The 24,562-nt window shown below is 42.0% G+C and overlaps 1 protein-coding gene across 1 annotated transcript in view; it reads left to right on the plus strand.

The window, feature by feature from the left end:
• OVCH1 (ovochymase 1) overlaps positions 1–24,562 on the plus strand; it is a gene marked incomplete at both ends in the record, with an annotated part of 55,866 nt that overhangs the window by 15,787 nt on the left and 15,517 nt on the right. Inside the window, 12 exons of the mRNA XM_083365386.1 lie at positions 737–877; positions 1,110–1,240; positions 1,742–1,835; positions 2,207–2,335; positions 4,829–4,897; positions 5,671–5,887; positions 6,607–6,679; positions 12,758–12,953; positions 16,255–16,409; positions 17,446–17,599; positions 19,838–19,976; positions 23,317–23,456. Of these exons, the coding sequence (XP_083221512.1) occupies positions 737–877; positions 1,110–1,240; positions 1,742–1,835; positions 2,207–2,335; positions 4,829–4,897; positions 5,671–5,887; positions 6,607–6,679; positions 12,758–12,953; positions 16,255–16,409; positions 17,446–17,599; positions 19,838–19,976; positions 23,317–23,456 (1,638 nt within the window). The remainder of the gene's footprint in view (positions 1–736; positions 878–1,109; positions 1,241–1,741; positions 1,836–2,206; positions 2,336–4,828; positions 4,898–5,670; positions 5,888–6,606; positions 6,680–12,757; positions 12,954–16,254; positions 16,410–17,445; positions 17,600–19,837; positions 19,977–23,316; positions 23,457–24,562) is intronic.

Genomic DNA, 24,562 nt, shown 5'->3' on the forward strand with positions numbered 1-24,562 from the left:
CCCCGATGTTTGAGGGGCTTGGGACAGCATCATTCTCAGTCTCTGGCCTCTCCAAACATTTCCCAGGGAGACGTGCTATCTCATTCAGATGGTCCTGGTTCCAACTCCTCCTCCTCCTCCAAACTGGGATCGGATGGGGCCATGACAACTGATGGCTTTTCTGACCTAAAGGAAAATTTTAAGGATTGAATCTGGGAAATGTGTCCAACTGAGCACCATACTAGCTGGGCATTCTGAAAGTGATCATCTTAGTAGATTTAGATCAGGGGTGTCAAACTGCCAGCCCACGGGCCGGATGCATCATCTGGAAGCCGCACCCACCCCATTACCAGCAATGGCAAAACTGTCTTGATATATTGCGCGATGTCACATGACATCGCAAGTTTGGCACGTCTGACCTAGATGATACCAGCTTGCCGAGGATTCCTCTGAGTTGAGGACCAAATTTGTGCACTGGTAGACCCAATCAGTTATAGAATAGCCTTTTGTCTTCTTCTTTTTCTGACTTCTCCAGTTTTCTCTTTCTCCTTCTGCTATCATGCCCTGCAACTCAATGGAGGGTAAGAACAGTTCATCTTACCAGAGGGCTCTGGGGAAAGAATTGTCTGAACCCAAGAATCCTATCCTTGAGCTATACCAGTTGTACGTTTTGTAGTCCTTAAAGCTACCAAGAGTGGGTCAGTAGGATGAATGTGACTCCCACAGGGTTCAACTTGACTTTCTTCTCTTATAACAGGTAAAATCTGTGGTGATGTCTTGCCTTCCCCCTTGCTGATAGAGTCTGACCAAGCCATTGTTATCTTTGTGTCTGATGGCAGCATTCATGGCAGAGGCTTTGAATTTACCTTCAGTGCTGTGCATCCAGCATCTGAAGCAGGTAACTTCACCTTTGCCTCTGGACCTCTCTGTGGAGGACAGTTGGGGAAGAGGCAGCTTCTTGCTCTCTACTTATTTTCCAAAAAGCAGGTAGTCATTCTGCCTCCATTTGCATATTTTAAGTATATTGAGGTGGAAAAAGAACTTAATGTTGATTTGCCAGTTAATAAGGTGCAGATGGTGCATAACATCTTTGCTTATTTGCTGCTGCCTCTCTTGCTCTAATGTTGTAGGCTCTGGCTGTGGCAGTGTTGCAATGCTGGTGGAAGAAGGAAAGATTGACACGGCTAATTACCCTGGTTTATATCCCAGCAGCACAAAATGCCACTGGCTCATTGAAGCCCCAGTGGACTGTGTCATCAAGGTAATAAGGAGCAATGACCTAGGTTGGAATACAACCAACTTTTTTGTAATGCCTATGTCAGGCAGTCACAAATCACTCTTGAGGCAACACTCTTACTTATCTGTGTTCTCAAAGAACTTAAAATTGCTTCATACAAGAGTCGTAATATTGGCAGAGTAAGGCAGCTGCCTCGAGCTGATGATTTTGGAGGTCAAGAAAATAGGTTATTATTTAATTTGATGTTACTGAATTCTTTTTCAGCCAGACATAGAAAGAGAAGTTGAAAGGATTTCCTGTCTCATGAATCAAAATCATGTCTTGATTTGCTTTACTGGGCTCCTTGATTCAGTTGGGATAGAGTTTTTTTGCTATGGCCTCAGATATGCTGTTTCATTAGATGCCCTTCAGATAAGCTAGGGCCACAATTTCTAGAATGTACCATCGAAGGTCCTAGAGGACATAAGAATGGGAATGCTATTATGTAAGTTCTATGGGAGTGAATGCTAACGTTTTCCCTTTCAGTTGGAGTTTGAAGACTTTGCAATTGAAAACAGCCAGGACTGCATTTATGATGCTGTTGTTGTTTATGGTGACACTGAAGAAGAGCAACAGCTAGGTAATAACTGGAAGATTGTAATGGCTGTCTGAACCAAAAAATTGAAAGAGTGCACTTAGTGTCTCAGCAATGGTCTACATACAGCTCTCAAAATTCCTAGGCAATGTGGCATTGACCATGTCCACTTACTCTTGAAGATGGTGTGGATTATATTCTGAAAGGAAGTCAAGCAAATGGGCAGTGGTGGTGGAGAAGAGATAGTAAACCAAACCAAAATGTCTCTGGTTTAAAACATTTGTCCCAAAATCTTGAATAAACTTTCCTGAGGTGATTTAGACTGAGGGAGCTCTTTCCCCTTATTTGGGATATGGCCCCTGTAGAGAAGTACTTGACTGCTGATGGCAGGAGTTGTGTTCTATTTTCCCTTATAGCTCTCCTGTGTGGTTTCTCAATTCCTTCGCCTGTGTGGAGCCCAGGGAACATCATGCTGATCCACTTTGAGAGTGATGAAGAAAATAACTTCAGAGGATTCAAGGCCAAGTTTGCTTTTTTATCTTCAGGTTAGCTGGCAATGTTCTCTTCAACATCTGCTTCCACTAAATAAAAGATTCACGTGTCTTTTGTATCCAGAGTCAATGGGAGTGCAGAGAAATTAGAGAGACTCACCTAACTTTAGGGCCTCACCTGAATGTACAAATCAGGCTGGGGAATTTCTTGATGGCATTGGGTTCTACATAGTATCAATTCCAGGCAAAGGTAAAAGGTATGGCGATAAATGTTATACCATTGACATAAATAATTGAAGTAATCTATTGGGGCAGGAGTGTTTTTGTGGTCAAGTACTCATTGTCTTTCAGAGTCATTCTGACCATTCTGATCCTTAACAGAGTATGCTTTGGGATTATCCAGTGTTTCTGAGGTTCTAAATTGAATTGTCCTATGGATTGCAATAAGCATTTAACAGGTCAATTTTCAACCTTTTATCTGTTTCATCCATCATGATCTTTTTTTTTTGAAGCCCCTTAGGTCAAACTATGTACAAAGACAAAGAAAAAAAATTTTGGATGCAAGAAAATATAGGCTATTCTCAGAAGACATAGTGAATTTTGTTTTGAGTGGAACATGTAGGCCTTGATCATTGTCTGATCAAGGGCATATGCATATAGCATTAGTACTTAGATTTATATACCAATTCACAGTGCTTTGCAGCCCTTTCTAAGCAGTTTACAGAGTCAGCATATTGACCCCAACAATCTGGATCCACATTTTACCAACCTCAGAAGAGTGGAAGGCTGAGTCAACCTTGAGCGGGTCAGGATCGAACTCCTGGCAGTGGAATGCAGAATTAGCCTGCAATACTGCATTGTAACCACTGCACCCCCATGGTTCTTCTGAGTTGTGCCGCTATGTTGATTTTGGGATCTTCCACATTCCTATAATAGATTACTGCATACATCTCATGAGATATAGAGGTTAACTATTTCAGATGACAAAATGTGTTCAGGTGGTCCAATCATAGCTTTCTGTCTGAACGAGAATAGCAGGAAAAATACTTTTGGAGTGGAAAAATAAAAAGGAAAACTTGGACAGGTTCTGTTGTGTACTTTGTAGTGTGTAAAGCACTCTGGTGGCAAAAGATTTTGAAAAAGCAATTTGTTGTTCATTAGACTCATGACAAAAGAGGAGCACAATATCTGCTACTTTCAGACCCTGATCTTAAGGAATATAACTTATTCCCTCTGGAAATGTTAAGAAGGCTAAATGTTTATGATAATGAATAACACTGCAACTGCAGGCTTCAACATTATAGCTGTGAATGTTAGACTTATTTTGTGCATTACCTTGCACACTTTGAGCTATCATTTTATTATTTCTATGTAATTAGTGTGAATTTTTGAAAGTAGAAATTGATCCTTTTATGCAAAAAAATTTTTTGGAAAGTTGAAGTCATTGGGTGCCTCTGCCTGCCTATCTTCCCCTTAGCATTTTACCTGCCTTCCAGTCACTTTGAATCTGATTTTATTCTCATGAATGAAGACAAATATATGTATCCCAGGATAATGTTGCAGGATCCAATCTGGGTCGGTCACCGGGAAGAGACGTTTTGTCTTCTGAGCTTTTGGACTCGTGCTGGAGCCCATCTTCAGGGAACTTCTCTCTAGCAGAGGGTGTGCTGTTCTGTGTGTGGTATTTTTAGTGCCTGTTGTAAGTGGCTTTTTAGATGCTGAGTGGGATGCGTTAATGGCTGTTTTTGTTGGTTGTTGTTTGCTTGTGTTTCCCAGCCCAGTACTTGATAGGCTGGTGGTAAATCAGCACTCCTGTTGACTGACATGGGGCCTGTTTCCCAGGCTTCAATCACTTCTCTGGCTCTTTTTGTGCTTGCTCATCCAACAATCTTAGTAGCTGCGAAATTGAATGTATGTTGTTCATTACAATGTGAGGCTGCCAATGAATTTGGGTCTCCTTGTCTGACCACTCACTTGTGCTCTTGCAATCTGGTGGTTAGCTTCTTCCCCATCTGTCCTACTTAGTCACAGAGGCAATCCATGCAGAGGATTCAGTAGATTACATTGGAAGTATCTGTCACCTCCAAGGGATCTTTACAATGCATAATTTGTATGGTAGCCTCTGGGCGGTGTGCAGTGCCCACTTGCAGATCTCAGAAGCTGCGTTCTACAGCTTCCAAAATGTTTTTGATGTATGGCAGGCTGTTTTTATTCTATACTACCCAGCTTTGCAATGCTTATGAAATCTTCACTGATTTTTCTCCCCTGTTAATTCAGTATAACAAGCATGACTTTCCATGCAAGGGAAACTAGTAATACTTCCATTTCAAAATACTTTAGAAGTCATAATTCAGAGAGAGAGAGAGAGAGAGAGAGAGAGAGAGAGAGAGAGAGAGAGAGAGAGAGAGAGAGAGAGCGCATCAGAAAAATAGGAATAAGTTCTATGAGTGGAGCAATGAATACTGAACTGTGTAGATTTGACCCCTTTGTGTCACATGGTTGAGAAATAACTTTTTGCTGAACTAAAGCTTTGTTTCTTCCTTACAGCAACATCTAAAATGGAATATGAAGGGCTGTTTTCTGTATCTGCATTTGAACCAAAAGATATCCCACTGGGTAAGCGAGTTCCTCAGGATTAATAATAGCTCCACTCTCAGATTTCCTAGGAAACAACCTGAATGTGAAAAAGGATTACTAAAACCCAGCAGTCTTACCTTTTATTTGACTTCGGCACTTCCAGACAGTGCTGTTGTTATTGTAACATCACTCTGCCTAATTCATTCATAAAATGATACGGGAATTGGGAAAACTCCAGGTTGTAACACTTCCTCTTCTATCTGTGCTGAATCTTCCTATCATTATTGCTGTCTTCTTTGCATAGAAAGAATCTATTAAGAAAAAGAATAATTAACTTTATGATATCTTTTGTCAGCTAACACCAAAATTGGTCTGTCTGGAAGTATTCCCGTTTGAGCTGTCTGTTCTCTCATGCCTGAAGGTTTATGGATTCCATTGTTGCCCATTATGAACATAAAATGTGCAGTGGCTGTCATGGTTACATTTGAAATGCTTCATTTTTGCATTTGGCAAACACTGCTAGAGAAATTTTAAGATACTCTAACTTTTGTATGGACTAAAGTAGCTAACCATGGATTCTTCAAGTCTGAGGTGTGTTGTTAAATGCAAAATGTGCTTTGGATTTTAGAAGAAATATTAGTTCTAGGAAGATATATACCAGAGAGGCGCATGTATGTTTGCGTGCATGTTCACATTATCATGTGAACATACACATATGTTCTAGAGCTATGAGAGGACAAATGATGGTTATAAAATCTTGAAACTTCACTTGCCAAGCAATGAATTATTGAACTCTCCTGGATGTCCTCTAGCATTTGGTTCCTCTCCTCCTCCTCCTCTTGCTGCAGATATCTGTGGTTTCCCCCCCTTTGGTCCTCAGAGGCTGTCAACACTTATCTTTGGGGGAGAAGAAGCTTGTCCTCACTGCTGGCCCTGGCATGTGAGTTTGCACTTTCTGGGTGATTACAGGTGTGGAGGTGCCATCATCAACTTGACTTGGGTGCTCACAGCCGCTCACTGTGTAAAGATGTAAGTACATATGTAAGATGTTAAGCAGGGCAAAGCAGCCTTTTGTAAAAAGGTAAAGGTTCCCCCGCACATACGTGCTAGTCGTTTCCAACTCTAGGCGCCGGTGCTCATCTCCGTTTCAAAGCCAAAGAGCCAGCGCTTGTCCGAGGATGTCTCCGTGGTCATGTGGCCGGCATGGCTAGACACCAAAGGCGCACAGAACGCTGTTACCTTCCCACCATAGTGGTCCCTATTTTTCTACTTGCAGTTTTACGTGCTTTCGAACTGCTAGGTTGGCAGAAGCTGGGACGAGTAACAGGCGCTCACTCTGTTACGCGGCACTCGGGATTCGATCCGCCAAACTGCTGACCTTCTGATTGACAAGCTCAGCATCCTAACCCACTGAGCCACTGCGTCCCTTAGCCTTTTGTAGACACCGGTTATTTGGAATAAAGTAGGTAAGAGTGAATTTAGACCTGGGAAGAATGCTATCATGCTTCAGTTCCTGCAGGGTCCTGAAACATTTTGAATCATCTCTGCAATTTAATTTATTCTGCAAAGTGGATATAAATATAATGAAGACATTATCAGCTTTCACACAAACATTCCTACGTGTTTTTTTGCAGGAATATTAAATAAAACGTTGAACAAGTTAAACTGAAACTTAAAGTATATTTTGTTAACATTTTTCATTTACGTAAAAAACGTGATTTAACAGCAAAGGAACACCTTTTTTTTAGAACAAATAATCCATCATATTGGACTGTTGTTGCTGGTAAACATGACAGAATGCTGAAAGAAGCTGCTGAGCAGGTAGAGACAAACGTAGCTTTATGTTTCTTTTTCCTCACTGGTGGAGCACCTATTTTTATCCCCACGTGGTCCTTGGTTCAGTCCCTCTTCAGCATCTTCAGATATGGCTGGCAAAATTCTTGTAGAACGGAGAGATTACTAAAACTAGTGAGGGGAGGAAAAAAGAAAACTGAAAAAACCCTTAAGCAATCTCTACTGTGTCTGATCCATTTCTATCTACCACACCCACTTGCAGAGTTGAAGAGATCGAAGAAGGGATTACAAGAGAGTAAGCAGACAGACAATGGGGAATACACTGAGCTGTTTGCACAGTGCGCTTGCAGTTCCTAACTCTAGTTTCTAGCTGCTGGTACCACCACTTTCTTTTAATGTGTATTCCTGTCAGAATCCATTTATATCACATTTCATAAATGTATAGGTAGAACAATGTGCTTATTCTGGGGATTCTGCCATCTCTCCGAAGGGGGGGGGAGAGGATAGACTTAAGGTGATCTTCTAACAACAGGGAACATTTGAACTGGGGGAGGGAGGGGGAGAGACAGATCTGGATTGCATCTTCATTTACAACAAAAGGAAGCAATAACCATAAAACCAAGGAGAGTTCCCTTTCCCATGGAAGGGCCTGACATCTGACCAAATGGATGAGGGGAGGGGCTGAAATGGGAATGCTTTATATAGGATTGAAATGTAACTTTGTTAGATTCCGTCTTGTATTGCCACAATCGATTCCATCCTAGTAAACATTTTCCTTTTGGACTAAACTTGCATCCAAGAGTTCTTATTTCCTAAGATGTGGATTGAGGTGGGTCCTGACAATTCCCCATTGTCTGCCTGCTTACTCTTTTCTAATCCTGTTCTCTCCAGTCTATGCAAATAAAACATTAGTTTCCTTCTTGTTAGTTATATCAGAGAAGTGGTTAGGAGGCAAACCAAAGCGGAAAGTGTAAAGTTGATTACCTTTTTTGAGCCAACTACTCCAGCACCCTGGGGCACTTTATTTTAAAAAATGGGGAGTGAGGAAAGGGAAGCATAGTTGGGGGGTCAAGCGATTTTCCTCTTAATAACTGTTTCACTTAATGACAGGTCCACTGATTCCAATTGTCGTTCTTCAGCCAAAATTATACATAGGTTTGTTTCCACAGAAAGTAAAATTTGATTTCCTATGCTTCCTAAGAGAATCAGTCTCTCCATTATATGAAATTGTATTATAAGACCATAGCAGGGATGAGAGAACTTGTTGAAGATATGTTCTTTTACAAGTAATATTTTAGCAACTGCATATTATCTGTAGGTGTGGAGGGGCAAGTCTAGGACAGGATGACAAGCTGCTACCAAGGCAAGAGTCAGATAAACAGAGGTTAAGCCCAGGTTAAGAAACTATATTCAGAAAACATCTCAGACAACCCCTTCTCTGGTTCACACAAATATAAAGGATATATTCAGTGTTGCAAGATTCTGTTACTATAGCTTTTAAAATAAAGCTATCTTGTAGGCCCGACAATGTCAAGTGCAAAGAACCAGGAACACTTGCTGAGTTCAAAGCACTGAAGAGATTATTATTGCTATCTATATACAAGAACCTGGTCAACTAATGGTCAAAGCTAAACTGATGCAAGATGAGGGTCAATGAAATTCACAGGGGCTGGACTGTATGACGATTCTAGACTGATGACACATTTAATCCCGCCATCCAACTCAGCCTGCTCATCTCCTGGAGACAAGAGGAGGAACTCTGGAGTGAAGTCATCTGCCAAGATGGCACAAAAAAGCAGAAAGAGGATTCGAATCCTTCTCTCTTTCTTCTTTCTCTATGGCCATTTTGATTACGATGGCATAAATTGTTTTTGCTGAAAGCACAAACATATTGTATCCTGAGCTGATTATTTATCATTGTATTGAAGACTACTATGGCTGGGCAGGGGCAGGGGCCGTCAACATAAATTTAATAAGAGGCCCCTGATTATGTTTTTATCAAAAATTTTTACGGGATTGGGGAGAGGGGTGGGAGATAGGGGTTGTCTGGCTATGGGGGGTGGCCAATCAACCATAGTTCAGGCCAGACTTGGGTCTGACCGCACGGGGGGAGAACGGGGGGTCGTTGTCTCCGGGGCTCATGAGCGGGTCGTGGGATTACCAATTCCCACGACGGGGAATGGCAGCAGGCGGATAGACAGGGGGCCATATCATTACTGGGAGGGCCGTCTCCGCTATTTGCAAGCGGTGAGGCGCTCCGACCCTCTGCTTCTTTCCCGAGGTTCCGGGAGCGAGGATGTGCAGCCTCCTGAGCTCCGACTGGTGTACCTGAATGCCAGGTCCGTGGTTAACAAAGCTCCCCTTGTTAGGGATTTAGTTGAGGGTGAGCATGCGGACCTGGCTTGCATCACGGAGACTTGGTTGGGCCCAGAGGGTGGGGTCCCTTTGGTTGACCTTTGCCCACCAGGCTTCCGGGTGCTACACCAGCCTCGAGCTCAGGGTAGGGGTGGGGGTGTGGCGGTGATTGTTAGGGAGACCTTATGTCCGCGGGAGACCACCGTTCCTCAGATAGTCGGGTGTGAGTCTCTCTTTATGAGATTTGGTTCTGGGGCGCAGTTGGGCTTGCTGCTCGTGTACATTTCGCCTAGTCGCGTAGCGGCAGCCCTGCCCGAGCTGCTCGATATCCTCTCGGGGTTGGTGGTTGAGTTCCCCAAACTTATAGTTTTGGGAGACGTCAATCTACCATCCCTGGGAGGTTCATCTGAGCTTGCTCGGGAGTTCATGGCTTCCATGACGGCCATGGACCTGACGCAGGTAATTTCTGAACCAACTCATGAGGGAGGCCACACCCTTGACCTGATTTTCTTATCTGGACGGTGGTTGGATGATCTTGGTGGGGGCTTTCCATTTATTATGCCCCTGTCATGGACCGATCATCACCTCCTGCGGCTGGTCTTCCATTTTGCCACCCCCCGCCGTGGGGGTACGGAGCCAACTAGATGGTACCGCCCCAGACGCCTAATGGATCCTGATAGATTCCAAGCGGCGCTGGGGTCCCCACCTGCCTCCATTGCTCACAACTCGGCGGATGCCTTAGTGGAAGCCTGGGAAAGGGCAGCCACTGAGGCACTCGACCGGGTTGTACCCTTGCGGCCCCTGACCCGGCGCAGATCCCAGCGAGCTCCATGGTTCTCCGCGGAGCTCCGGGAGATGAAGCGTCGGAAACGGGGCCTAGAGAGCTGCTGGAGGTCCAGCCGATCTGAATCCGACCGATTGCGGTTAAGAACCTACATTAGGTCTTATCTCGCTGCGATGAGGGAGGCGAGGTGTAATTACTTCTCCACCCTCATCGCGTCCGCAGATAATCGCCCAGCCGCCTTGTTTAGGGTGACTCGCTCCCTTCTTAATCAGGAGGTGAGGGAGGATCCCTTGCAGGGTCGTGCCGAGGAGTTTAGTCAACATCTGTCGGATAAAATCGCTCGGATTCGGACCGGTTTGGACTCCAGCTGGGCAGAGTCTGGCGATCAGGACACGGGCGGTCTTGTCAATGTTATCTGGGAGGAGTTTGATTCTGTGACCCCTGATGAAGTGGACAGGATCATGGGGAAGCTGAGTTCCACCACATGTTTATTGGATCCGTGCCCTTCTTGGCTGGTTTATGCAGCTAGGAAGAGGACACGAGGCTGGCTCCAGGCGGTTATATCTGCTTCTTTGAGCGAGGGTTACTTCTCCACCATCTTGAAGGAGGCGGTGGTGAGACCTCTCCTCAAGAAGCCTGCCTTGGACCCAGCTGTATTGAACAACTTTCGTCCAGTCTCCAACCTTCGCTTTCTTGCGAAGGTTGTCGAGAGTGTGGTGGCGCATCAGCTCCCTCTGGTCCTGGATGAAGCGGATTATCTGGACCCTTACCAATCGGGTTTCAGGCCCGGGCACAGCACGGAGACGGCATTGGTCGCTCTGGTGAATGATCTCTGGAGGGCTCGGGATAGGGGATATTCCTCTGTCCTAGTCCTATTAGACCTCTCGGCGGCTTTCGATACCATCGACCATGGTATCCTGCTGCGGCGTCTCAGGGGATTGGGAGTGGGAGGCACAGTTCTTCGGTGGTTCTCCTCCTATCTCCTGGGACGTTCGCAGTTGGTGTTGGCAGGGGGGCAGAGGTCGACCCCTAGGACTCTCGCTTGTGGAGTTCCTCAGGGGTCGGTCCTCTCGCCTCTCCTGTTCAACATCTATATGAAACCGCTGGGTGAGATCATTCGTGGTTTCGGAGTTGGGTATCATCAATATGCTGATGATACCCAACTTTTTATTTCGACCCCAAACCACCCCAGTGATGCCCTCGCTGTGATGTCCCGTTGCCTGGAGGCGGTTCGGGTCTGGATGGGGAGGAACAGACTTCAACTCAACCCTGACAAGACTGAACGGCTGTACATTCCGGCTTCCCGGGACACCTGGGATGTTCCATCTCTTTCTATGGGGGGTGAGCTTTTACCCCCTGTGGATAGGGCTCGCAACTTGGGAGTCCTCCTAGATTCACGACTCACTTTGGAGGATCATATAGTGGCCATGACTAGGGGGGCTTTTGCCCAGGTTCGCCTGGTGCGCCAGTTGCGGCCCTATCTGGACCGGGAGGCCTTATGTACGGTCACTCATGCGCTCGTGACCTCTCGCCTAGACTACTGTAATGCTCTCTACATGGGGCTTCCCTTGAAGACTACTTGGAGGTTCCAGCTGGTACAGAATGCGGCCGCGAGAGTTGTCTTGGGAGTTTCCCGGTACTCCCATGTTACACCTTTGCTCCGTGAGCTGCATTGGTTGCCAGTTGTCTTCCGGGTAAGGTTCAAGGTTTTGGTTATGATCTTTAAGTCCCTACATGGCATGGGTCCGCGATACCTCGAGGACCACCTGCTGCCGGCGTCGACTCCCCTCCGCCCTGTGCGCGCCCACAGAGAGGGCCTCCTCAGGGTGCCTCCTGTCAAGGAATGTCGACTGGTGGCCCCCAGGGGGAGGGCCTTCTCTGTGGGTGCTCCGGCATTATGGAACCAACTGCCGGTTGAGCTCCGGACGGCATCAGACCTCCGATCCTTCCGTCGCGGGTTGAAGACCCATTTATTTGAACTAGCGGGTCTGGCCTGATGGGGGTACATGGGTTTTTTATAGGCTTGTTTTATTATTCTTGTTTTAACTTGGGCATTGATTTAATTGTCTTTTAATTTTTGTATTGTCATTTATATTTATGCCCTGTGAACCGCCCTGAGTCCCTCTGGGAGAAGGGCGGTATAGAAATCTCAATAAATTAAATTAATTAAATACATGAAGTTGGGATTAAGGGCTGCAGATTAGTCATTCCAGCTCTGAAATCCCCAAAGAAACAAGTCTACCCATGTTTTGTTAATTCATGGGCTTCCATAGCAAAGCACAATTTGAAACAATGGTTTGTTTTAAAAAAAATGCTGCTTTGATGCAATCAACTCTTTTTTTTGTTTGTCCTGGATAAATAAACCATGATTTTTATCATTTTTTTTGGGGGGGGGGGAAATAAGCCAGGATGAAACTGATTCTAGCATGGACAACAAATTTGGGTTTAACCAATCCTAGCAGTAAATAAAAAAACAACCATATACTTCTAAGAGTTCTCTCCAAAAAGGCAGAATGGAAATGTTAATGAAAGTAATGGGCAGATTGTGTGGTATATTTGCTCAGAGGGAGATGCTGGCAGGAAGAAGGAATTACATTGCAGCAAGGATGAAAGGGGGTAATTTATATCAAGGGTGGGCTAAAATAAGGACGTTCATAGCTTATCGGACAAAGGCAGCACTACAGTAGTGGTGCTGGCAGCAATTCCTATCAATGAATTAGCAATTCAGCCTTTGCTACAGCCTAAGAAAGGATAGAAACAATTCTTGCTGCAGGCGCATCTATTGAATAGGGAGAGCCCTGAAGAGGAAGTGGCTGATTATTTTGCAAAGAGATGCTGGCTAAAAATGTAATTTGTAGCTAAACTGATATTTCCCCTCCTCACCCCCTCCTCCTTTTTTCCTCCCAAATGGCTACTACTGAGTGAAAAGGGCTGATGACTGATTCTCTTGCTTTCTCTTGATGCAGGTGAGAAGAGTCAAGGGCATTACAGTGCACCCAGCCTTTGATGTTGCAAGTTATGATTCTGATATTGCCCTTGTCCAGTTGCAAACACCTCTGATCTATAGCGCAGCGGTGAGGCCAGTATGCTTGCCAAGTTCCATGGAGCTGTTGCCGTCCTTTGTGCTTTGTACTGTGACTAGCTGGGCAAGTTTCCAAGAAGGTTAAGTCCATTTTGATCCTCGAACATCATTGACCCCTTTTTAAGGGACTTTCTCCACCTTAGTTAAATCTTAGCAAAAATAGGATAGAACCAATCGAAAACTAAAGAAGAACTTTCCTGACAGTGAGAACAATTAATCGAATGGATTTGCTTGCCTCCAGAAGTTGTAGATGCTCCATCACTGGAGATTTTTAAAAAGAGATTGGACAGCCATTTGTCCGGAATGATGTAGTAAGGTCTCCTGCTTGAGCAGGGCATGAGAGTAGAAGGCATCCAAAGTATGTTCCTATTCTGTTATTCTTATATTTCAGGCTTTGTCCATGGCTAGTTTCTACAGTAATCTAGCCAAATTCTGTCTGGGAGTTTGCTGCAAAATCTAACTAAAGCAATTCAGATTAAAGCATTTAGAGACCTATGATTTACCACCAAACCCTGATATGAAATGTTGCAATCTCCTTTTATTGTTCTCCTTCATTTAGAGCAGTGATTCTTAAACTGGGGATAATTATCCAAGGGAGTAATTTGGAAATATCCTAGGGGGGGGCAGTGGAGCAATTTGTAATTGCTTGTTTGTGAGTTTAGGACTGCTGCCGCCAAGATATTTATGTAAAACAAGAAGGGGTGTTTTTTTTAATGGGAGTAATGACATAATTCAGAAGCAGGAAAAGGAATAATAAGGTCGGTTTTAAGAACTAATGATTTAGAGGGACACACCATGACATTTAATAAAAAGAGAGTTTGAGATCAATGTACAAACTGAACACACATCCTAGGTAAATATATATTAAGGATATGAATATTTGATTTGGGAATTCAATTTGAAAATGCATCAGTTGAATCTCTGAACCAAATTAGATCTTTTAATCAAGTTAGCAAAGTTCATTTATATCAACTTGAATGCATCCAAATCAATTTACATAGCTTTTCTACCCATGCAGAAATGTTTATTCTGTAGCACTTCGGAATTCAGAATCAAATGAACCTATTCTTAGATCTAGTTTTTGCTCACATCCCAGTTCCCTAGAAAGCATTTTCTTTGATAGATGTTGTTTTCTTTTGATTTTTTAAAAATTGTAAGTTGCTCAGAGTCACTGTGGAGTTGGATGGCCCTGAAACTGAAAGAATAAATGTATGTTGAGATAGAAATAGAGAATATGAATTTTGCAAAAGTCACAGTTAATTTTGTGAATTCTTATGACTTGAAATGTAGTATATGAATGGGACTGGATTTTTCATTGGCTACTAATATTTTCTAGCTGGTTTGAGGTAGGTGCTCTTGATGTTCCTCACTAGAAACAACATGCGTGCGCATGAATATCTGTTGCACATGCGAGTGGGGACATGAGCACTCATGTGAGTGGGGCTGTGAATGCCCAGGATGCTCACGTGAGTGGCACCATGAACGCCAGTGACAATGCTCATGCAAGTGTGGCCGCGAACACCCACAACCCCTGTGGTGAAGCATATGCGAGTGGGGCCACAAACATGTGTGACACTTGTGGCGATGCTCACATGAGTTGGGCCACAACGCCCGCAATGCTCACAGCAGCGCTCATGCGAGTGAGCCTGTGCACACACGCACATGCACACTGGCCAACTATTCACACAGCCTGGTGGCCAATTTGGGGACCCCTGCTATACAGTATAAATAAGTTTTAAACACTGAGCAAACTGCTTTGTGGTAGCCAGGAAATCGTCCTTGGGAATGTTGTGAATGGTCAGGTAGATGAGAAAAAAGAATGCTTAAATGTAAAGCTGTTAAGCATCAGGGGCTAAAGGTGAGGATAGGAATCTCTGCACACCAAGATACCTTGATCCTATATTATATTAGCATTATGAAGCTAGAAGGAACTTGGAGCCAGCTTGTTCTATGCGAGGGGTCTCCAAATGTAGCAATTTTAAGACTTCTGGAATTCAGTTTCCAGAATTCCTCAGCCAGCCGTGCTAGATGGGAGATTCTGGGAGTTGAAGTCTACAAGTCTTAAAGTTTTATGCCAGTGTTTCTTAAACTTTTAGGTGTCTCAGAATCCATCCCGACTTTTAAGAATTATACGTAGACGACTTCAAAAGAGCTTTGATTTGTTTATGCGGGTTATACTTATCAATATTTACTATATTAAAAATTAAAAATGATACATTTGTAGAATATTTATTGACTCATAATAGCAATGCTAAACCTATTAGGTAAAATATTTTTCATGAAAAACTGTATTTTAAGTGATTAAAAACTAATAATGAGAAGGGTGACATTTTTTAAATGTTTGAAATATTTTCAATATCTGGCCAAAAATTGGATTTCACGTACCCCTAATGGGGTCTTGGGGGAACCCTTGGGTTCTCTGGCATACTTGTTCTATGCTTTAGCATCAGTGATATATCTGGTTTTCAGTTTCTTCTTTTTTATATATAATAGTTTACTGATTTTCTGTTATTACATTTCATTAGTGCTTAATGAACAGCGTGTTGTCTGGGTTGATTTGTTTTGCTTAATAATACAAGTTAAGTTCTTACTCTCTATCCCATTTTTCCAGCCACTGATAAAATAAGTTCCATGTTTGGAAATATTTTGTATCTTCTTTTTCTTTCATCCTCATAGTAAGTCTGTCCATTTCAGCACAGACCTGTATTTTCTTGATTATCTCTTCGTCCAATGGTGTTTCTTCATTTTTCCAGTGCTGAGCAAATACAATCCTCGCTGCTGTTAATACATGTAATGTTAGCTATACAGTTTGTTCATCATTTTTTTCTGGAATTATGCCTAATAAAAAAAGTTCAGGTTTCGGATTTCAGTTTCTAATGCAATATTTCTCAACAGTTTAAGATGGGTGACTTTAACCTCCACAATCCCCCAGATAGTTTTGCTGTTTGGGGAATTCTGGGAGTTGAAGTCCACCCATCTCAAACTGCCACTCATCTTAAACTGCCAGTGTGAGAAAAAACTGTTCTAATGCAAGAAGGATTGCATACCTAAGGAGGTAATAGGGGCCTATCTAAATTTGGGTAGGCAATGTTCTGGAATTCAAATTCTTTCAGTTCCAGCTAGTATAAATAGTGAGAAGGGATTGTGGGCCATTTTGTTCAAAACATCTGGATGCCATCAGGTTGCATATTCTTTATTTGGATCAAAGTATCAATAGAGCCTATTTCTTCTACTGCAGCCTCTTTTTCTGACCTTTTTTTTAGGCCCAACGCAGATGTAGCCCAAACCTTAGTAATATGTTTTGAGCAAGATTTTCCCCCTAGTCCATCAACAAAATAAAAAACATGCATTACTCTGAAATGTTGTTCTACTGTTTTATAGCTGGAGGCCTTGCTACTCGTCTACAGCAAATGCATGTCCCACTGGTGGCCAATGACATCTGTGGGCAAAACTACTACTTTAATCACCCTGGAGGGATTACACCTCGGATGCTCTGTGCTGGGTTTGCATCTTTGGAAGGCCACGATTCCTGCCAGGTATCAAGAGAGCAGACAAGAAAAAAACTGCAGCATAGAAGGGTAAACTAGGACAAGGAAAGTATGCTCAAGCTATCAAAAATGGATCATCTGCATCTTGTTTTGTTAAATATTTTACAGTTATAGACCAAAGAGAATCTGTAGCTTATAGGCTGAATTTGGAACTCCTTCACACTTTTACAGGAAGGGAAGAATAATAGATTGGGGGTTGGGTCATCTGTATTCTTCGTGGGGCATAACATGATTCCTTTTGGGCAGGTACTTTACTGGTACCAAGAGAAAAGAATACTCTTCTAGCTCAGGGTTCGACTGTGGTGTTTCTGAGCTTGGTGGGTTTTTCCCCCAGGTGTTTCATTACCAAACTAGGTAACATCATCAGTGCTAAAAGAGACATGGGTTTGCTCTGATTTTTATATACTAGTGGCTTATCCTATCAATGTTGATGGGATTGTTCTTGGTGGTCCCTTGATTAAGCTGTTGTTTACTATTAGCTTGTTTATTTGTGTTGGTAGCTCCTTGATTGGGGTATTGTTTACTTGTTCTATTGTTAACCTTTTGTTAATCTTTGTGCATACAGATGTTGATTATTCACGAGGAGGTGTTTGGGGTTTTTTGTTTTCCTTTTGGGCTTTTTGATTGTCTCTTTTGAGTGGTATGTAGATCACGGAACCACCAAGAACAACACTGACAGGGCAAGCCACTAGTATATACAGTAAAAATAAGAGCAAATCCCACTCCATTCTAGCAATGATGATCTTACCTACTTTGGTAATGAAACATCTGCAAGAAAACCATCAAGCTCAGAATGCATCAAGGACTCTACTGCTGCTGAAGACCATAACTCTATTACACAGATCACACAGCCATTCTGTTTACTGCCCTTGCTGCAACTCAGCTTATGAAAGAAATTCCATGCCTGCATGGAAAAGTTATGGATTTAGACATGTACATTAGAAATATTACTGTAAATATAAAGCTATGTGTTCTTTGTTTATATTTTGCAAACACTGTGACTTTGTGTGCATGTTTTTTTCAGGGGGATTCAGGTCTGCTGGTTTGCCAAAATGAAAACAAGCCATTTATACTCCATGGAATTGCTAGCTGGGGTGTGGGTTGCGCCCAGCCCAAGAGACCAGGTGTTTATTCAAGAGTGAGCACCTTTTTTGACTGGATTGTATCCGTCATGAAAGGTAAGCATAGTCCTATATCTTGCCCATGGTCTCTCTTTGGTTCTAAACGCTAAGCAATACAGCCTTCTGATATTTGAGTGGCATCGTCTGCTTGGATTAGAGTTCCCAAACGGTGAGGTGATTTGAAGATTTTTATGCCTTTATTAAAAATAGAGTTTCATCATATCGTTTCCATTGTTCACTCATTTTCATTTTGATCTTTGGATTGTTAGGGGAGGTGGATACATAAAGATTACACTAAAGGGAGATCTGATGGCAAGAAGTTTAGGAACTTCTAGATTTGAGCAAAGCAAGCAGCGTGTGAATGTATTTTCCAATTCTTTGGAATGTCAGAATTTTTTGCCAGCACCCAAGTTACTACCCGTTTACTGTAAAATTGGCACAGCAATTAGCACAAATGTGTGGAAAATATAATTTGGGGAAAGTAGCTTTGATTGTTTGCATTTCAGTATTTTAGCATATTTTTTACCCCTTTCAGCTAAAAGGGCTAGCAGAACAATTGGTGTAAATCATAATCAATACAGGCATTCCTAGAGGTTCGTAATATAAAAGACATGAAATCAAAAGGAAGAAGGATGACATAAACAGGGAAACAAGCCAAGTCAGACCCCACTTTTTAAAAGTTATTTAACTTTGTATAGTATGTTTGCAACTCATTGGGCTTAGCGCAGCTAATTTTATTTCACAGAAGTTGTGGGTGCTCCATCGCTGTAGGTTTTCAAGAAAAGATCGGACAGCCATTAGTATGGGATGCAATAAAATATTCCTCCTTGGTCAGGCAGTTGGACTAGAAAAACTCCAAGGTCCATTCCTGCTCCATGATTCTATGATTACACTTTTTTCAGTACCTCTTATTGCTCTTTCTCTCTCTCTCCTTCCCTCCCTCCTTCCTCACAATAGAGAAGGAACCAGCGGAGATGCCACTCAGTAACTTTGGTCTTGAAACTTCAGTACGGTCATTGGAGTCACCCATGAACCTCCTCCAAGCTGTTGATGGACAAGGTACATAGCGTCAACAAGCCTGATATCCTAAAAGGGTTGCTATTCCAATTCCTAGAAAGCTGTGCTAACTATTCTGTTAATTACCATACTAATGCATTTGGAAGGTGTCACACAGGCAAAGGTTGTCAAGTAGTTATGGACATTTTCTGATCACCACACATAACACTTGAAGAGCTCACTACTCAGAGAGCTGCTTTGATGGCCAATTGTTTTCTGGGTGAAATTCAGAATGATGTTTGTCACCTTTAAATCCCTCCCTGGCTCAGGACTTGGTACCTGAAGATAACCTTCTCCCGAAGATGCTTTTTCACAAGGCAACTGGACTTTCTTGTTTTTCTTTGTTTTTCACTTCTCATCCAAGATGTTTCTTCAGCTATGACTGGATGGTGGAGAATGTAAGGATTTATACTCCTTGCAGAGAGCTGGCTATTTGCATTGTTTTAGAATTCATCAACTGGTGGAGAATTTTTTAAGGTTATGTGACGAATCGTGGTAGAATTTAGCCACTATCACCTTCTGAAATTTGTAAAGCCATATTTGGATTTGCCTTTGCAGAGGTGGATAACTTATAGGCTCCATATGGTGCACAGTCTTGTTCCAGTGGTGGGATACAAATAAGTAAACAACCGGTTTTCTGTGTGGATGCTGCTTCTGGAAGTCCATTCTGGGCCTGGGCAACAAAAAATTAGCTACTGATTACGTCGACCTGGTGAGAACTGGCTGAATCCCACCACTGCCTTGTTCTATTAGCCTTTGAAAATTCAGTGGCAAAATTACATTTTTCAACGGTGCTGTTTTTCTGTTTAAACAGATTATCTACCCCTAGCTTCTGTATCTACCAATGATCAAGTTGCTTCATCATTGCCTCATTCCTGAAGCCCTTTGAAAACTTTTCTTTTAAATGCAGTTATAGGCTGTGAAAAGGCTGCCTGCCATTGACATCTAGGCTGGTACACTTTACACGTTCAACATGATGACAGGTCATTTATATGCAGTATGTAAATGACCTGAAACAACTGTTATCTTTGCCTAGGTATATACTTTGTATGTATGTTTGAAATAATTACCCTATAAATATGATTTTAGTACCATTTAAATTATAAAGTGATTTTATTTTAACAGTTCTCTTGGAGTTATTTACAACACAAATTGGAGGGAAAAATATGGTAGGTGCTGCAGGGCCCTTGACAAAAGAGCCACCTATAGCATTTGCTGCTTCCTTTCTTCCCATTATAGAATCTAAGATAGGACGTATCATTAAAGAATCCAGTGACTTGAGCCAGCAATTGTCCTCTTGCAGAGATGTGATCCTTACAGCCCAGGAAGGAATAATCCAGACTCCGAGTTTTCCTAATGGCTGTTCCAATGCCACCAGGTAAGGTTGAAATAAGATTCTGTTGGGGGTCCATTTTGAATATGGCATGCTTTTCCAAGTGGATATTCCCCAACTGGGCTGTTTTGTGTTCATCTTCACAATCTCTTTTCCACACAAATAAATGACTTGTGATAATCACACTATTACTAATTAGGCTTAGCCTTGACCAGCTCTTTAACGAGTTAAGAAATACTTTATTTTTTCTCTTTGCTTTATATTTCATGACTTTATAATGTAATCTTTTTTGTTGCAACAGAATATATGAGTTGGATGGGAGCTTGTAGATCTTCTAGTCCAACCCTTTGCTCAAGCAGGAGGCAAATGGCTGTCCAATCTCTTCTTTAAAACCTCCAGTGATGGAGCACCCAAAATGTCTGGAGGTGTCTCTGAATCATTTATACTCCCTAGATCTTGCCAGACTTGGCTTAATAATCCAACCTGGAATGATTTATCCCTCTTCATGGTTTGATGGTTAATTCACATGTCAAGATTAAACAGCAGTTCCTTGTTCAGATGATAATGAAAAGCTTGCTTTCTAACTGGGTGATTCTGGCACTGAAGTACAACATCTGGAAGTCCCATATTGGAAAAGGTAGATCTCTATCTACCCTCTCCAATATGGGACTTCCATATGTTGTATTTCAATGCCAGAATCACCCAGTTAGAAAGCAAATGCTAGACTTCCGGTAATGCACCATAGTGGGACAGCCAAGGGATTGCGGAGCTCCGCATCTCATGGCTGGTTTCGTCCGGCCAGGGGACCCTAAATTGGTCTAAAGTCACCACAGAGAGCCAACAAAGAAAGAGGCCGCCCTGTAGATCACGGAAAGATGGCTGTCAATCCGTTTGATCTGGGGGAAGCCCTCCAACCCAAAAGGAGAAAGGCTAGCTGCACATCAGTGACTAGCCCAAGCTACCAACAGCTGAAGTCCCAAAGCACTAACTAGAACTGTGAACAGCGCACTTGGAAATGGATGAGAATATTGATTGTCTCTCTTCTATTTTGTAATTGATTTCTTAGAAAAGACCCCCAAGAAGAAAAAAATCCTCCAAAAGTGAGAAGGGAGGGGATCACACCCCCACCCTTCCATAGATGGAATCAGTGATTTAATTTTTATGGGGGACAGAAATATATTGAAATGAGGTTAATAATACTACAGTCTGGATAAATCCAAAAATTATGAAAACTGTTAAGATTTCACATCTGAAAGAGTGTTGATGAAATTACAAAAAAAATTCATTGTTTTAAAAAGTTAGAAAATGAATAGCTACTGATATCTAGTGGAGGATTAGAGCATAAAACAACAGCTGCATTGACTCAGAAATTGGCAAGGTGCCCAGAAATAAAGAACAACTTGTTTCTTTGAACCTCAGTGATGTCTAGCCAAATAGAGAACAGCTGGGAACAAAAGAAAGAAAATACACTGGGCCACCTATTAAAGATTGAGAACAATATTTGTTTGAAAAACTGCTGACTTTCTGAGATTATAAACACTTATTGCATACCTTTCTAAAAGTGGCAGGAAACCACACCTAATATCTCCTTCTGAAGGCCCCAGCCTGGAACATCAGAGATCTGCAAGAGCAATACTCAAAGACAAGGCACATATTTTTCAGGAGGAAATGTATGCAATGCTGCGACAGATTCAAATGACAATGGTTTCAAATCATAATGAAATTAAAAACAACTTTGATGACATAAATGAGCATATCTTTAACCTAAGGTAAAGGTAAAGGTTCCCCCGCACATGCATGCTAGTCATTTCCGACTCTAGGGGCCAGTGCTCATCTCCGTTTCAAAGCCGAAGAGCCAGCGCTTGTCTGAGGACGTCTCCATGGTCATGTGGCCGGCATGACTAGACACCAAAGGCGCACGGAATGCTGTTACCTTCCCACCGGAGTGGTCCTTATTTTTCTACTTGCATTTTTACGTGCTTTCGAACTGCTAGGTTGGCAGAAGCTGGGACGAGTAACAGGCGCTCACTCTGTTACGCGGCACTCGGGATTTGACCTGCCAAACTGCTGACCTTCTGATTGACAAGCTCAGCATCCTAACCTACACCTACAATTAAAAAACTCTCAGAAAATGATGACAAAGAATGAACAAACAAACCAGATTACAGAACATAAACCAGAGGACATTGACCCAAAGTGGGAAGCTATAGATGAAGAGAACTCAGGTTAATACAAACAAAAGAAAACTTGCAAGATTTTGCCACAACAATGGAAATGGAAAAGATATCTTATTTTTCAGGACTTCAAAACAAACTTGAAGATAGGAAAGAAGATCTAACAAAATGGATTATAGAGCAGCCAGGAGAATCATTAGAGTTTGGGAGACAAAAAACGCACACTCTACCTAACTTGTCTTTCCTATTCCCAACAATATTTACAAAAATACAGGAGGAATGCCCTGGCAAGTTGAACACACTGACTTGGAAAGCTACTTGGCAAAAGAAGAAGGCTAGAGTTAGATCCAAGAGATTTGATTTGACTTACTAGATGGAATACTATATGATCAAACACTTATTTGAATATGGTTAAAAGAATACATAAATTATGGATATAAAGAGGTCCATACAGTAAAAGGGATAAGATATACAAATAGTATAGTACTTTTTACAATATATGAAATGTAAAAATATTGGGATGGTGTACATGAATGAAAAGTTTAGATATTTAAAGGTAATTAACTTTGAGAAAATTATGACTGATAAGAATGGTATGAATACAGAGGGGAAATTAAGCTTAAATAAGAATCTTGAAAACAGGACATATAGTGATTTAATAAGATGACTTTTATAAATACAATTGAAACAAGCTGATCAGAAAAGATGTTATATGCCGATGTTACTGTTATTTGTACAAACACAAGAAAAATGTTTATATCCAACTTTGTATGAATCGAAAATATTAAGAACTATATTTGTTTGACAAAAGGAGAATACTACTGAAAGAAGAAAAGATCAAAGAAATATATCATTAATTAATATATTGACTATGGAACTATAGACATTAATTATTACTGATTGTTTTTCAAATACATGAACCCAGACAACATGCTGTTTACTAAGCACTAAAGATTGTTATTTTTAAAAATCAATAAAATACATTTAAAAATTCTGGTTGTGAAAACCATCCATTTTCTAGGGGTTTGAGTGGGAGGCTGGTTTATTAGGATAATGTGAAGGGATGCCATTTTGCAGCACTCCCTTCAAGCCACTCTCGATGCAATGCGATGTTGAATTGGCAGCTTTAGTACATAGAGGAGAAAGAAAAGACAGGAAAATGGTCCAGTGTTTAGGTCTGAAACTTTCCTATTATTGATTTATTGCTCTAGTTGCTGTTGGAGGATTGTTGCCCCATTAAATGCCATCATTCGATTGGACTTCCTGAACTTTGTGCTTGAGAATTCCGTCCCCAAATGTCATGGTGGACTTACACTTTATGAAGGATTTGGACCTACAAGAGAGATGCTTGGTGAGAGATTTAGCATTACAGTGGATTGTTATAAGGATGTGTGATATCCTTCCTGCCCACCCTTGTTCACCCCTATTGCTTTTCATGCAAAAACTCTTCAAGGTTGATACATCTGAGATGACAATGTCCTAAGGATCTACAATGAAAATGAAGTTTGGATTGTTGCCACTCTTAAGGAAGCTACCTTTACATAGGTAGTCCTCGAATTACAACAGTTCATTTAGTGATGGTTCGAAGTTACAACAGCACTGAAAAAAGTGACTTGGGATGCTTTTTCACACTTACGACTGTTGCAGCATCCCAACAGTCACAGGGTCAAAATTCAGATGCTTGGCCACTGACTCACATTTATGACCGTTGCAGTATCCCGAGGTCATGTGATCACCTTTTGCGACCTTCTGACAATCAAAGTCAATGGGAAAGCCAGGTTCACGTAACAGCTGTATCACTAATTTAACAACTGCAGTGATTCACTTAACAAATGTGGAAAGAAAGGTCGTAAAATGGGGTAAAATTCACTTAACAACTGTCTCACATAGCAACAGAAATTGTGGGCTGATTTGTGGTTGTAAGTCGAGGACTACATGTACTGTATACTTTATACTTTGTGCTTTATACTTATACTTATACTTATACTTATTATTATTATTATTATTATTATTATTATTATTATTATTATTATTATTATTATATTTTTATACCGCCCTTCTCCCGAAGGACTCAGGGCGGTGTACAGGGCAATAAATATAAAAACGAAATACAAAAGTTAAAAAACAATTAAATATTATGCCCAGATTTAAAACAGTAATTAAAAGACATATTAAAACCCCAACCCTAACCCATCAAACCAGGTCAGATTGCTCGAATAGATAAGTTTTTAGATCGCGCCGGAAGGAGCGGAGGTCGGGGGCCATCCGGAGCTAAACCGGCAAGCGGTTCCACAGGTCTGGCGCGCCCACAGAGAACGCCCTCCCCCTGGGGGCCACCAATCGGCATTCTTTGATCGGAGGCACCCTGAGGAGGCCCTCTCTGTGGGAGCGCACTGGACGGAGGGAAGTTGACAACGGAAGTTGATACCGGCCGCAGGTGTTGCCGTAGGTAATCTA

This window comes from Vipera ursinii (assembly GCF_947247035.1).
Source record: "Vipera ursinii genome assembly, chromosome: 6".
NCBI classification, from domain to species: Eukaryota; Metazoa; Chordata; class Lepidosauria; order Squamata; family Viperidae; genus Vipera; species Vipera ursinii.